We start from the raw sequence: 16,447 nt of genomic DNA on the forward strand, positions 1-16,447 counted from the left end.
AACTGGCCCAAACAGCAATCTGAAACATTAGTCATTCCTTCTTGTCGCTGACAGAAACATGCTCTCAATTTACGAGTCAGGTGTTTCCAGTGATTTCTGCCAGCCTCGTTCCTCCACATCATAAATTCCTCTTTGCGCGCTCTCATCCCACAGGCAGACGAGTTCTTTAGGCCGCCTTGTCAGAAAATTCAGCCCTCCTTCGCATATTGGAAGCAGTCCAGGCTGCTATTAACAGAGCTGTGCATAGGACTGCATACACAGTGAAAGAGCTTTGAATTTAAATAGACAGCAGTGATTGTGCCCGTAGGTGCACATTTGTACTTTTTCCCTTTTTTTCATACAGGTTTCCTATTGGCATTTTAATTCATTCTCTACTCTGTGCTGTTGACTCTGCAGAGCTTCCTTCTTTTACTGTGTTCATTTTCTCCAAATGCCTTGCATGGAGCCACTGGCTCCCAATTCATGTAATGAAGCTTTAATGGCTGATCGCAACATCCAGTGTCATTAGCAGAAGTGTTAGTCTGATGCATAATCTGCCTTTTCTGATAACCAGAGGTGCAAACATTTGATATGTGATTAGCGCCTGCTGATTTAATTCACGTTCTCTCCTTTGGAGATTTTATGGCTTTTACAAAATGAACCTACAGATTTCATCTTTCATTCTTTGTTCTATATTTTTAAACAAAGCATTCATTTTGGCTTTCTGGAACAGATGGCTACCCTGCAAAAACACAAAATCTTAAACCAAGTAATTTTGGTTGAATTTTCTAGTGCAAATATCTTAGTACATTTGAAAAAAGAAAATTAACTTACAGGTAACTTTTCAGTAAGATATAGGAGCTTGTTTTAAGAAAATAATTCCTTAATGTTGATAACCGTACCAGTTATATTGGCGGATTATTTAATTTACAATAAGGTATTTCCTTATATATATTAAAAAAATGCTCCAATGTCTTGATGAAAAGTTACCTGTAAGCTAGTTTTGTCTTATTTCTAAGATATTTGCATTAAAAACTAGTTAAAAAACATGGTAAGACTTTCTGTTTTTGCAGTGTATCAAATGAATACTTATGATTATATATTTCTCTACTGGCTCCTTGTTGTTTAGCAGGAGCTGGATTTTATTACACCATTTTTGTTTTATGCAACATTTAAAAGAAAAAAAAAACATTTAAAGAGAAACTGATTTAGAGCACAGTTATTTTTTGCACAGAAAATAACCTTATGCATCTCTGTCATCTTTCATGTCTTCTGCAACTTTTATTTATTTATTGCAACATTTCTGATCTGTTTGGCGCTCCCAGATGGTGTCATTCAGTGTCACCTCAAACACACAACACAGAATTAAGCCAGAAGAACTGTTTTCTACCTTGTTTCCTGTCGCAGCCGAGACTTGACGAAGATTTCTTCTGACAGGTGCAATAAAATGACAATATAAACGGGCCTTATTTAGCCGTTCACCACATTCGGTTCATGCATGAACATGGATGAGAGTCCGACGACGACATCAGAGAGATACACTCGCTCTTAACGAACCACACTGCGGGAAACAACACCACTCGAAATAATGTTTGCGTTTTCCATTACGCCCTCCTAACGCGTGCTGACAGATTCTTCTTATTTGCGTTGACATTTATGCATTTGCAAAGATTATCAGAGACTGATTGAAGAAGACACAAAGCATGATTGAAACGGAAATACACCATCAACATAAACAAGTAAATTAGCTGGAGAGGAAAAAATGTTAATAAAACCATTTTTTCGTGTGTGCTGCAGTCCAGAATATTTACATAAATACAATCGGTGTATGTTCACAGTTTGCTTGAGCTTCCTTTCCAAAAACAGCTATGCATTTATTAACGGTATTGCAATCCTAGAAGTGCTTCCCTAACGAACTCCTCCTCTCACAAGGATATGTCTGTTGTAATTTAAAGAGAAAAAAAAACAAAACAAAAGTTTGTCAACATCTGAAGTTGGACTCCTGGCCCGGCAGACGGTGTGTCTTTCTCCCTTCCTGTTTGGTCATGTGATCACCCGGTGGGGAGGTAGGGGGTGTCGCTGTGGTAGTTGTAGTCCGGGCAGACCTTCTGCACCAGCTTGTAGTCGGTGCTGTAGAAGGTGATGAAGATGCAGATGACCTTGAAAGGTTTGGAGCACAGCCAGGACACGTGGCTCTGCGTCTGCTCCTGCGGGCAGCTCTGCGACGGGTCGTGGGCGCACAGCGAGTTCCTGGTGCCCTTCTCCACCTTCTCGTACTCCACCCTGCAGTTGAACAGCTTGGTGTCTTTGGTTTCCAGAGCCGTCTGCTGCTGCTGGTTGTGGTTATGTTGGTGGAAGTGCTGCTGCTGCGGATGGACCTGGAACTCCACCGCCTTCGTCGGGGGAACGAGCCCGACAGAAACGTTGCCCTGGCCGGTGGAGTTGTGCCGGAAATAGACGCTGAAGGTGCCGTTGCCGTGATCCACTATTTTCCCAGTGATGAGGAGGTTTAGCTTCACGGTTTTGATGTTTGAATGGAAATCGCCCCAGCCGAACATCTTCTTGAACTTCCCAGTCTTGACGATGGGCCGTCTTTTCGTGCGAGGCCGCGGATCGCGCGGCGTTGAAGCGTTGTAAAGCCAGTTCCAATGCTCCGGTTTGGAGTAGGTGTCCGCGTCGTCGTAATTCAGATCCACCGAGGTGAAGTTCTCCTTTCCGTAGATGGTTTGAGACAGCAGGCGACTGATGGAAACCGCTTTGTTGCTTTCAGTCCAGTATGTTTTCACTTTGGATTTGGAGCTCTGTCTCAAGTCCGAACTTCCTGAGTGAGGGGAATCAGCATTGGTCACCTGGAAAACAAACATGAAAAGTTAAATACAGCATTCAGCTGGAGAGCGGCATGGGAATCTGTCCAATAGGAGATCAAAAGACGGATTATTGTTAAATACTTCACACAGTTTTAAATTACCCAAGCCTGGTAATCGTCAGCATCTTTTTCATTGCCATTTTTAATTATAACTCTAATTAATGAATGTTGGAAGCAGAGAAGCACCAATTAGACTTTCACTGACTGAATACTGAATACAAGTTTCCTATAATATCTGAACTAAAACTTTGGTCAATTTTAAGACATGCAAATCAGGTTGTATTTATTAAACTACGTAAACACTTTAATTATTGGGTAACTGAGGTAGTAATTTGCTAATCAAACAGAAAACGATTATTTTATTGAATGCAAATCAAAGTGCATCAAAAATGTCATGTTTTGCATTTAAAAACCAAAAAAAGTTTTCCATGATAAAAAGAAAATACAATTAGTTTTTAACTGATCAGAGCAGATCAAGGACAAAATGTTTCACCTGATAGACCAATTTCAGCATCACCATTTGTTAAATATTTCAATATTGAGAATGTTTGGTTTAATACTAATGGCCTCAAAATCCTTGAACTTCTTTTGTCTTGAAACTATTTTTTAGTTCCAGCTACAAAATACTCAAATGTTTGGCACAAAGGTCAGCTCTGTGTCGGTATTCTTTCCACTCAAAGTCCAAAAGAAGACAATAGGTTAAGTAGAAACTCTAAACTGCTATTACTTTTCTCGCTTAGTGAGGACAATTACTGCAGAGCAGTTGGTGGTTTGTGTTATTGCCAAAGTCTCCAATAAGTTTTTAGTTTCTTTAAAAAAAAATAAAAAAAAGTTGCTAGAAAAATTGCAAAGTTGTCAACAGTGCTTTCCCTCGTCTTGACCAAACAACTCTCAGGTCCCACACTTAGCTCCACCCACGTTTGTGGAATTTTTCACAAATTGTAGAGGGCGGAGTTATGCTTTGATAAGAGCGTTCGTTACAACTTAAAGGTGACCTTTAAATGCTTCCTTGAACAGGTTAGGATAGGTCGAATGTTCACAAGAATGTTTTTGCACAAAATCATTCCTGGATGATGAGATTTTAGTTTGGTTCTGCTAAACCAAACTATTTTGAGCTCTTTCCAGAATAATCTGTTTTAGGGCCTCTTGTCACTTTAAATCCAAATAAACTGCTGCTGGCCATGCCCCCCGACTCAACATTTACATTAAAAATGGCTGCAAATGATAAGCTGTTATAAAGTAATTTTATTTATATACCACATTTTCAGCAACATGGCAGTTCAAAGTGCTTTACATGAACTAGAAGGAAATACAAACAAAACCAAAGGAAAGAACTAAAGAAAGATGTACAGTTTTATACACTCGTACATCTCTGAAAAACAGAAGTAGAGCCTCCTGCACAACCAACAAGAATGTAACAAATGGTTTCTAGATGGCAATTCAACAACAAAACACTTGTCTTTTCCAGCAGCCATTGTACAGCGCACACAACTGTAAAACCAGCTGAACAAATGTGTTGGAGGAAGCTTGGGTTGCTAGGTGACACAAGGAGCTATATTGGGGTTGCTAGGTAATGTCACAGTGCCCATTGAATGTGACTTAGGTTTTTGAAACTCATGTTCCAGACAAAAACACATTAACTTGCAGCCAAAAAACATCTGGGTTGTTTTTAGAAGCAGCTGAGAACCAAATGAAAGTATAAAAACACGTGAAAACGTGAATTTTGCATAATATGTCCCCCATTAAGTGTGAATATGAGGTGGTTTGGACTTGTGGGGTAAACCCTCTCTTTTGTTAATCTGAATTACTCTAATCCTGGCCAGAAATAAGATGTTACAGAAAGTGAATAGAACATATCCATCATTTATTAAAGGCTAATTTTATGTTAAATGTAAACATTTTTAACAATAAATGAGAAAATGATTAAAACTTCTTTTGAGGAGCTCACTAGCTGAAATCGGTTTTGTTGGGGATAAAATTTTAATACATGCAAATCAAATGTGTGTGTGTGTGTGTGTGTACCTAATGTTACACGAGAACTAACAGCTTTTCCATTGTTTCAGTTTGTTTTATGCTTCTTATTTGATGAAAAACAGAAGAGCTATGATAAGCTGTGGTTTTTCATTAACAGTGTTGGCAGAGCTGCAGATAAAATATCTCAGAATGAAAATATTCTATAGCCAGACTTGAAGTTCACAGTTTAATAAACTCAAAGCAAAATGAAAATAGTTCATACTGTTAAAACAGTGACTGACGCAAAAGTCCTTTTTCAGTTTTGTTGCCATCATGGAATGATTCATAGATATACACAGTCTAGTTTTTCATTACAGAAATGACTAATTTAAAGCACCATACTGTAAGGTTTGATTAAATTAATTTTATTCTAAAAAAAAAAGCTCTGAAGCTAAATGTTTTCTTTCCCGTTACAGTAGAGTTCCTAATGTGTTAAATTATGTTCTGAAAAATATATATTTGTGTTTTAATATGGGAGGAATTAAAAAAGGGACACAGCATATAAGAGCATTTAATAAGTTTATTTTTGTAATAAAAACAAAGCTATGTATCACTCCCTGTTTAGTCTGCAACAAAGAAATGTTTGTTGTTGAGGATATGCGTTTACTTTTCTACTGCAGTCACAATAAGTCCAGAACATTAAGTTAAAGGTTGTAAAAGTTTTTTTGTAGATTTATAAAGCTTGAGTTTTGGAAGAACTTGAAGCAGCAGGATTATAAATAATTAAAATAACCATATATAGGTTTTTCCAAAAAATAATTAAAGGTATTTCAATTGGTTACAGTAGACATTCACATGTTGTCCTTTAATATCTAATATATTAAAAAAGTGTAATTTTATTTATTATGATGATTTTATGAAAACAAAGCCAAGAAAACGCCAACAGTGTTTGTCATTAATAGTGTAGGCAGAGCTGGAGATAAAATATGTTGGAATTAAAATATTTGATACCCAGGCTTGAACTTTACAAAACTCAAAATTTAAAAAGTCTATTTTATTAAAGCAGTGGCTCCTTGTTTAAAGCAATGTTTGCTTGTTTACTTTTCCACTGCAGTCACAGTAAGTCCAAAACATTCAGCTAAAGCTTGTAAAGTTTTCTATACATTTATAGAGCTTTAGTTTTGGGGAAACTTAAAGCTGCGAGATCTGGCATTAAAAGTAATTTAAATAACCTTGTGTAAATCAGATCAAAAAGTAATTACTAGAGTATTTCAATTTGCTACAGTAGACATTTAAATGCTGTCTTTAAATTTGAAAAATGTGTAATTTTATTCTAATAATTTTCTAAAAACAGAACCAAGAAAACACCAACAGTTGTGTCTCGTCTCACCTGTCAGCACCTGTAACGTATCATTTAAAGCTGTAACTACATCTCACAGTGTGTGAAAACGTCCTAATCAAGATTAAAGGGGTATTTCTGCCGTATGCTGAGATGAATGACGCGCGTCTCTGCTGCAGACGTGATCCAACAGCGGACTATTACCTGCCGAATGTGCCCTGAATGGATGATTGATGGCTCATTCTGCCTCTCCTCTGACAATCACACAGAAAAGAGCGCAAAGATTTCCCTCGCACCCCGCAGAGACGCGTGACAGTGATGTCCGCGCGGCAGCCGCACGGCGTGACAGTAGATCCATCTGGTCGAAGCGTTTACGTTTTGTACTTTTCACGCAGCGATCGAAGCGCCGAGAATAAGGTCTTCTCTCTTTCCAAAAGTTCACCGAATGACATTGTAGCGGTCAGACTGCGTGCAGCAAACTGTTTGCAGGAGCTGCGTTCATTTCATGCACTCGGCTTCGGAGTGCAGCGGTTTGAAAAGATGGCCTCCAGTTGTTTTGAAGAGGAGGCCTCGATGACGAATGTCCCGATGGGAGCGAACCGTGATCTCTGCCACGGCGATCTTTCAACCTGAACGTTTCTTAAGTGCAGCCTCACATGCGGAGTTAAATCTAAACGTTTTCACCTCTGGAAGCACAAAACGTCTACAGCTTTATTTATTATTATTATTACATGGGACCTGTTCTGCAAAGCTCACATTTTGGACGTTTTTCTGTTTCCTTTTGGGTCGCTACTGTTTTTAAAAGTAGCAATGAGCTAAGGTTTTTTTGTGTCTGGAAAGTAAGGATGTTTCAAAAACCTTCTGTTGAGTCACATTTGACGGGGGACTGCATGTTTTCATACTTCCCTTTAAGTTTTTACTGTTTCTAAAATCAGCCCAAGCACTTAAAAAAACAACAAAACACAGAATATCTTTTGGCAATAAGTTCATGTTTTTTGGTGTCTGGAAAGTGTGCCGTTTCAAACATCTTCCAAATGTTGAGTCACAAATCAACAGGCGCTGCCCGTTCCCCTAGTGACCCCGGCGAAGCCCAGCCTGTTACCTAGCAACCCCAGCAGAATTCCAACACTGTTGGCCAGCTGGTTTTACCATTTCTGCTTTTCAAAAATGTATGGTTGAATAATTGAGCATCTATTTGCAGCTATTTTTACATACGAGTGTAAACGTAGAGGCGGAGGCGTGGCCAGCAGCATCTTGTTTTATTTAAAGTTCTGAAAGGAGCTCTCAATCCGCAGAACTGATCAGACTCTCGTTATCTAAAGTATTATCTCATTATCTAAAGAATGATTTTATGCAACAAATGTAATGAAAGTGTTTTGTATAGCAGGCAGACTCTTGTTGACCGGTTCAGGGAAACATAAAAGGAAAACTCTAGAGCTCTCAGAAAAAGATTTTTGTCAGTTAATGAAACAATAGTGGCTCATCTTGCCACAATGAAGATGTTTTAAAGTGAATTTGAAAAGGCAAGAGAAATGTTTAGGAATATCTGTTCAGACTTCAATCTATTTGATAACAAACATAATTGAAACAACTGGGGATTTTAAAGGAAATCACAGCAGAAAACTTGACACAGATCACAATGTGTTTGTGATCTGGCAGGAAGTACCAAGGTCAAACGACTCCAAACGTGATCCCACGCCGGTTTAATTTATTTTCAGTAATCGTAAAAGAATAAACTGTCTCCTAATGGACCTTTGTCTTGCAATCCAAGCTGTAAAGCTCATTTATTTCTCATGACTGTATCTATTCTGAGTTGTTGAAAGACTGTAGTCTCTAATCACCAAATGAAATATCGTTTTGGTAGCTCAGTAATTACTGATGCGTCTCTGTAACTGGGTTTCAGTTCTCAGCGGAGTCCTGAAACCAGATCCTGGGATATTGGGGAGCAGCTTAGAGCTGCTTTCAATGCCTGTCATACTAATCACTGAAAGTGGGACTCGTGTTTGTGTGGATGCAGCATTTTTAACGCCTACATGTGAGGAATATTTTCTGAACTATACAAATCCTGGAAGGAACTTCACTTGTCTTTCTTTCAAAATACAAACCCAAAATATTCCGTTTCCGAGTTACTTGTTGATGTTTGTTGTGACTGAAATTCTTAGGAAGGATTTCATCTCCGTTTTCTTCTAAGATGATCAAATTTTCCAGAGAACGTCTGGAGTGTGTGTGCCCAGTCATCCTCGCACCTAATTCCTCCTCTCTGTTGTCGCCAGCGCTATGTTTGGTCCCCAAACTGTGACATGCAATTAGCTTTCATCTAAAGCACCTGACAGTCTCTAGATTAGGAAGGCACACTGACAGAGACCCCCACTTCACGGATTAGAGCCCAACCTGTAATCCCGCCCGGGGAGATTAGGCAGATCAGAGGCAGTCCTGACTAAAGCAACGTTTACATCCGGAACACACCGACCAACTGCACCGGCACACCGCGGGGCCAAAACTGGAGCAACGCTGCAGCGATGCACAAAGGGAGGCGTGGATGTGCCTGAAAGAAATGCTGCCGAGCGGAGAAAGAGGAGGAACAACAAAGCTGGCAGTGTAAAGGTCAACAGTGGCACTTTGATAACTCTGGGCTTAACTGATATTGGTTTGTCAATACTGGGCTTTAATGAATATCACACAAGGATAAACAATATACCCTTGTTGTTAAAGGTGGAATTAGCTCCGCACTTAATTATCTTCAATATTAACTTCAGATGAAACTTTTTTTAAAAAGAAGCTTGACCATTGTAGTCTTTAATTTTATCAGCTCAAATGGTTTTATTTTTGTGTTTTAGGATCAAACTGTATGTAATTAATTTTTAATTTCTCAATATGATTGGATTAAATCGACTGAATATTTGTTCATTGTGTGAGTTGACACAATATAAAAAAACATAATTTAAATGTTTTTAGAAGGTAGCACCAAATCCAAACTGAAAACTAAAACTGAAGCCTCTGTTCACTAAGGCAGTGTTTTTCAAAATGGGGGCTGTGGGCCTCTGAGAGGTCGCCAGGGAGTGCTAAGATGGCCTCAGGAAGATGGCGGAAAAATGAATAAATGGAAAATTAAATGGAATTTTTAATTTGAAACATGAAATCCCTTAAATTTTTTAAACACATTTAATTTGAATTTTTAAAAAAATCTAATCTGTTAAAGTTTTTTAAAAAAAATCTAAATGTTTCAATCGTACATTTGTAAAACATATTTTTATTTAGACATTTTTAAAATGCAAAATCTAAACTGTTTTTCATTTGTCCTTTTAAAATAAAAGTTAAAATAACGTACTGAAATGTTATTTGCCATATTTGTCTTTCTGATTAGCTTCCAGTCAAATTTACCAAGCTAGCATAGCTAACGTAGCTAGCAAGCACAAAATGGAAAAGACAAAGGACTCAGATAAAATATTACATATTTTCTTCAAATGTAGTAAAAATGTAATATATTATGACATGAACATCAGATTTATTACCTGATAGTAAAATGTCACCACAGAACTCATGGTCGAAAATCAACACATATGAGGTAGCATTTATGCTAAGCTAAAGTAATAATTACTGCATCATGAATAAAAGTGGGGGAAAAAAGTTGATGATTACATGTGTTGTAGCATTTTTTGTGTTTTTACAAATGGAGTATATAACCAGACGCTAACGCTGTTTGGGGGATGCATGGCTTGGAAACGTTTGGGACTACTGCTCTCAACTATAGATGCTTGTTGGCAACAAAAATGTATTTATACTGCAAACTTAAAATAAAACTAGTCATCAGATGTAGAAAATAGTATTGCGGTTGATAGGTGTTGGGAACAAAGCAGGGTTTAAGCAAAAAAAAATCACTGAGTTGTAATTCATTCTGCAACTAAGTGGAGAATAAATTAATTGTTGAAAAAGAGTTTTTAAGGCTACAAAGATGAGCTGAAATTCATTAAGTGAGGAAATCCGGAAATCTTTGTTGCCATTTTAACAACAAATCCATCACTCAGGCGTGATCAGCGTGATCAAAAATCAACGTACGTCTGGAGAAGAAAGCTGCTGGACGCCTCTAAATACAGTCTGTCTGTTAACGTCCGTGAGAGATGACATCACAGCGAAGAAAAGCCAATAAATAATCTAAAACTCCCAATTAAGCATTTTTGAACAATAAAAATAAGTACAAAAGCCTGCATGGCAGTGGGACTGAGTTAATATTAATGCTAACTACAGAGAACAGGGAAACATGTTCACATAAATTATCCAGAAAGAAAAATGTTCACAGAAATTTCTTCACTAAAAGAATCCAAAAACTTCATGATTAAGCAGGAATAGTCTTTATGAACATCAAAACGATACTGTGTTTTCCTGCCTAAAATATCAGCTCCACATAAACTTAAAAATATCCTGTTTACTGTCCTGAAGTATTGCCCTTAAAATCCACTGTTTTGCCTTCTTATAGTAAGAGCTGACAGTAAGAAAAATAACTTAAATACACTCCAAACATATTTCATTTATTTTATCTGACTTTTCTTGAAGGTGGCTGCCTATCCTACTCTTGTCAATCTTATTTCAGTAATGATTAATCGGTTATTCTAACGATTAATCGCATGTATGTAAGAAAATGTAACAATTTATACAAAAATGTCTCCAAATAAGTAGAAAAACCTTTAAAGTTTTAAAGCTGCATGTTTTCAGCATGATTTTCTTGGAAAACCTACATATTTTTTGTAAAGTTTTGAATTACTGCTCCGCGTGTGCTGTTTCTTTAGTAAATGGCTTTCTTAGAGTCTGCATGCTCCAGTTCATGATTTACTGATTGCCAAATTAGTTGACAATTATTTCAATAATTGATTAATCACGATTAATCGTGTTGGCCCAAGCAGGAACAGACGGAAACGACAGAAAACAGATGCGAGATAAATAGAAAAATCTTAAAACTTTTAAAGCGGCCTGTTAGAGAGTTCCTTGAAAAAACATACATATTTTTTACACAGTTTTGGCTGAATTACTGCTCAGTGTTCTTTTTTAAGCAAATCGCTTGTTTTAGAGCCTGTATACTCCAGTCAGTAATTACTCAATTACTAAATTAGTTGACAATTATTTCGGTAAGTGAGTAAATGTTTCGTCTGTAGCAGGACCCGATGCAAAGGGCAAAAGAAAACAGGTTAAAAGGTTAACAATTTATATTAAAAGGCTAACAATTTGTAAAACAAAATCTCTCAAAAATAAATAGAAACACCTTGAAAGTTTTAAAGCTGCATATTTTTAGCTCAATTTGCTTGCAAAACATTTATTTATATTTTACAGTTTTGGCTTAATTACTTCCCTGATTGTTATTTTTTGCAGCAAATGGCAAATTTTTAGAGTCTGTATACTCCAGTTAACGATTAATTGATCACTAGATTAGTTGACAATTATTTTGGTAATCGATTAGTCACGATTAATTGTTTTAGCCGTAGCAGAAACATATGGAGACAACAGAAAACAGATTAAAAAATGTAACAATTTAAATAAAAATCTCACAAAATAAACAGGAAAAACCCTGGACGTTTTAAAGCTGCGTGTTTTGAACCCGATTTTCTTGAAAAGTCAGCTCTTTACGCAAACTGACCAGCAACGACAGAATTTGTTGCTACTAAAAACTCTTCTACTTTTTATTTGGCCAACTTTTCTCCCTCCACTTTATTCTGCACCCCTCCTGAAAACCCCATTTAACCGCCTGTTAATATTATTCCTACATGTTCAGCTTACGAGGCAGAATCCCTCGGCGAGATAACGACAAACGGCATCGGCATGCCGGAGTCCTTTAGGAAACGACTCTCAGATTGCCAGATGCAGCGTGCAGGCGGGCTTGTTGGACAAACCTAAATGCTATCTACTCTTGGCGAGGCTGTGATAAGGCGCAGGCGTCCGCTCTTTGAAACGGGAAGATAAACAACCCCCCAATCCTCCCTCGGGAGCGCGGAGGAGATTCTATGGGCCGGACCCCCGAACCGCCAACAAATCCCAACCTTTAATAGAACCGCTGGAGGAGCCGGGCGACACTGCGGTGGGCTCACACACACACACACACACACACAAAAACCCCTGTGAGGAAGAATGAAAGTGTGCGTCACTTTTCATTTACCTGGATGTTGTGGCTGCTGCGTGTGGAGGGAAGATTTGTAGCTAGAATGGAGACGCGAACAGGCTGATGGAAGATTTGGGAAGCCACTTTGCAGCCTTGATTGGAACCTGTGCGCTCCGGAAAATTAACAGATGTCGTCCATCCGGAGATTTGACAAATGAATGCAGCAGATTTGATCACCTGGTGGGGTTCAGGTAAATCAGATAAACTTAAAGGGCCAGGAGGCGAGAGTTCGACCAAAGCTCCACCTTACACATAAAGTCTGTTTCAGACCACATTTAGGACTCCTGCACTGCAAAAACACAACGTAATACCAAGTATTTCTATCGTAAACATCTTATCTCACTTAATATTGACCAAAATACTAGTTTCTCTGTCAGATTATTTAATTTATAACATGGTAAAACTGTCTTGTCATAAATTAAATAATGTGTCAGTGGAACTAGCACTTTTTAAAATCAACATTAAGGGATTATTTACTTAAAACAAGCTCCTATATCTTGAGTAAACATTAGACTTCAGGTTATGTGCTTTTGGAAAAACTAAATCTTACAAAATATTTTTGGTCTAGTTTCTAAAGCAGATATCTTTATACAATTGAAAAGAGACAAAACTAAATTACAAGCAACTTTGCAGCAAGATATGGATTTGTTTAAAGTCAATAATTCCTTAATATTGATGAAAAGGTTCTAGTTCAACAGGCGGATTATTCCAGCCAGATTATTACAACCTGGGAAAAATGTCTTGTTATAAATTAAACTGTAAAGGAGCCAAACTTAAACAAACAGAAAGGTGTTCAAAAATAGAAAAAACTTCAACTTTATAATGTGAAATAGTTAAAAATGGTCCATAAGTCAAGTGATAAATAATCTGGATTTGGTCTCAACTCAACTCATTTGAGGTCAGCTGAACTCAAACAAAAAACTATTAGATTATTTCACTTACAACATGGGAAAAACGTCTTGTGATTTAAATAATCTGCCAGTAGAAGTAGCACTTTTTGATCAATATTAAGGGATTATTTACTTAAAACAGGTTTACAGAAAATGTTCTTGTAAGATAGTTTTGTCTTTAAGTGTGCTGAGATATTTGCATTACAGACTGAACCAAGACTACTTGGTAAGATTTTGTGTTTTTGCAGTGTAGGAGTCACATGCTTAAAACTAAAAATATTATAAAGATATTAAATAATTGAAATTTTTGCATTTAATTTGTACTAAATCCCAGCTGGACTGATCAAAGATTATTTAAAGGTTCTGAGGAGAAGCTGAACATTCATCACTACAAAAACACAAAATCATACCAAATATTTTCTGTCAAGTTTTTAGTGCAAATATCTTAGTAAACTTGAAATAAGATGAAATTAACTTTCGAGTAACTTTTCATCAAGATACAGGACGTTTATGTAAATAATTCCATAATATTGATGGAAAAAGTACCAAAGATTTCACTTATAACAAGACATTTTTCTCACGTTTTAAGTGAAATAATTTGCTCTTTTTCATCAGCATTAAGGAATTATTTAGTTAAAATAAGCTCATATTTTTGCTAGAATGTCACTTGTAAGTTAGTTTTGTCTGATTTCAAGTGAACCAAGGTATTTCCACTAGAATCTACTTAGTAAAATGTTGTGTTTTTGCAGTGTAGATGTCCTGAGAAGCTAAAACTTATTCAATCTTTTATGATACGATAAGAAGGAAGTTAGAGACTCTTAAACGCTTTTTTTTCTCCTGCTGGCCGCTTCGAGGAAACGATAATTTTCCACCGAATTTAACCTCCATGTCTCGGCCTCCTGTCGTCCAGATGATGGATCAAATGGGGGCGTTTGACCCCCGCCGAGAGTTTCAGGTGATATCAAAGCGTTACCTGAGGGGGGGGTTAGGGATGATGACAAATCAGGAAGTGTGTCGAGACATCACAGGCAGCTGGGGAGGAGGCCGAGCGTCGTTTCGCCGCCGCGCCGCGTTAAGAGGCCAGGGCACGATTACCCACCGTGACTTCAGAGGAGGATAAATACCGAGCGCGGACAGACTGCGGGACATTTAAGGAGAAGAAGAAGAAACCCTGGCCACTAGTTCTCCAACTTACCCAGAGGAAAAACGCATAATCATATTATTTCACACACGACTTGGTTCAAAGGCGGCCAAAATAAGTTTGCGAGGTTCCCATGGGTCTGTCAATCTGTTGAAGGAGCTGCAGGCGAAAGCTTAGGATGCAGCAAGTACGAAACAATTATGATCATCCTATTAAAGCATGGCAAAGCAATTTGGCAGCCCAGTCTGTAGAAAAAAAAAAACACACACTCTCCTGTCAAATGATGCTGGAAAATCATCATAAGAAATTATCCCAGCTCTTATAATTAATGTTTGCTTTTGGTTTGTTGTGACAGAAGGAGAAACAGATGATAGGGAACGCCGCCGCTGCTGTTGGTGAAATCGAGGAATTGTTTTTCCTTTAAAGCAGGATGGGCGCCATAAAATAAGAAAAGGAAGGAAATAAGAGGAGGAGGGGGCGAAATGATTAGTGCGCTTAGTCAGCTGTGAAATTGAGTTTATGGTTTTCAAGACGGTGAATTCAATTCGATAATGGGTATTAAGTTGTAGGGAATAATTAATAGTAATTGACTTCTTTCCATCACTATGCAAATTAAACACAGATAACGCCACAGGAGCTTTTTAAGGCCAGTCAAGTTTGTAGGGATTAAGTTTATGGAATATTTTCTGCTGGCGTCGGAGAGGGGAGTGGCTCCTGCTCCGCTTTGATTGCTTTGTTGACAGATTTATCAGCGGGTGAAGGGTTACCGTCTCTTCAGGGATTAAAGGAATTGGGTTGTCACAAACTGTCAAGGCATTGAGCTTGCAAGCATTCTGGTGTATTTGTCATAATGGGCTCAGGCTGTTCTCCTTCACCCTGTCAGATATACTTTTTCCAAACCACATCTGCAAAATGGAAGAAACTAGGAAAAAAAAAAGAGCTGGAGATTTTCTTTCATTTAAAGTCTGCAACACTTCCAGTTACTGTTAAAAACAGCAGCTGAAGGAGTATTTCAACAGATAAAATTGCTGTAAATCTGAAAACAAAGAATGCAAATAGCAGAAGGTCAAATCAAAATGACATTTAACTCACCAGAGAGCTGAGTGACAGCAGCGCAGCGGCGGCCCACAGACATGTGCTCTTCATGTCCGCCGTTCGCCTCATTTCAGGGAGAAAGAAGAGAAAACAAGAGGAGAATCTCCTGCTGGATGAGCCGCGATCAGCTGTCAAACTCGAGGAGTGAGGGAGGCGATGATCCGGGCGGGGGTCATCCAGGTATCAGCCGGGCAAACGGGAGGGTTTCTGCGGCGCTGCGGTGACAACGGAGGCGTTTTCACGTCTGATTGTCGGCGAGGAGCGATGTTTTATACCGGGAGGGAGAGAGTTGGGGAGGACAGAGAGAGGAACAGAGTGGAAAAGAGGGAGGGAGCCTCACAGTATTGATTTTTGAGAGACAACTTTTCTTTTTGCATCACTGAGTGCTGACATCTAGTGGTGGTCAGCAGGAATGACCTCTGCTCACTTCGTCTGGGAAAGAAGATTTTAGACGACTCCATGTTTTCTTCTTTTCATGTAGTTTTCAAATAAATCAAGTTTATTTGTGTAGCAAATTTCAGCAACAAGGGAGTTCAATGACAGCGTTTTAAGGCCGTTGTAGATTGAAGGAAAATATATTTCTGCCAAAACCTCAAAAATCTGAGAAAAAACCTGAGTTTGAAAAGTCAAAAATTTGATAGAAACAAATCTAAAATTTTCAGATTAATCTTGTTTTTTACTAGAAAGAAACAAAAACTTTTCAAACTCTGAAATTTGCTAGAAAAGAAATCTGAAATTTCAATTTCAGTGATTTTCTAGAAAAAAAAAACAGGAAATCTCTGAGTTCAGAAAGTCAAAAAAATGTGCTGTAAAAATATCTGAAATACTGAAAGAATCTCAAAAATTTGAGAAATAAATCATGTAATTATTTCTAGAAACAACCAGGTAGTTTTTAAGGTTGGAAAGTAAAAAACATCATTAAGGAAAAGTTTCAAAGGTCAAACATTTTCTACTTTTGAAATTCAGCAATTACCTTGTTTTTTTCTTGAACATTTCTGAAATTAATTAAAAAATTTCAGAATTATTTTGGCGTAAATTT

General features: G+C 37.8%; 1 protein-coding gene across 1 annotated transcript; it reads right to left on the reverse strand.

Moving 5' to 3' along the window:
* Positions 1 to 1,052: 1,052 nt before the first annotated feature.
* LOC102221298 (neurexophilin-1-like) lies at positions 1,053 to 15,674 on the reverse strand. Its single transcript, XM_005799462.2, has 2 exons — positions 15,406 to 15,674; positions 1,053 to 2,828 (listed from the first exon to the last, which is right to left on the reverse strand). Exons 1-2 carry the CDS (start codon positions 15,475 to 15,477, stop codon positions 2,031 to 2,033), a joined length of 870 nt encoding a protein of 289 aa, XP_005799519.2. The 5' UTR covers positions 15,478 to 15,674; the 3' UTR covers positions 1,053 to 2,030.
* Between the last annotated feature and the right edge of the window lie 773 nt (positions 15,675 to 16,447).

Source organism: Xiphophorus maculatus, chromosome 3 (genome assembly GCF_002775205.1).
Source record: "Xiphophorus maculatus strain JP 163 A chromosome 3, X_maculatus-5.0-male, whole genome shotgun sequence".
NCBI lineage: Eukaryota > Metazoa > Chordata > Actinopteri > Cyprinodontiformes > Poeciliidae > Xiphophorus > Xiphophorus maculatus.

Coding starts and splice junctions, on each gene's coding strand:
- LOC102221298 (XM_005799462.2), bottom strand. CDS start 15,477: ATGAGGCGAACGGCGGACATGAAGAGCACATGTCTGTGGGCCGCCGCT. Junction 2,829..15,405: donor TGCTGTCACTCAGCTCTCTG/GTGAGTTAAATG, acceptor TTTGTTTTCCAG/GTGACCAATGCTGATTCCCC.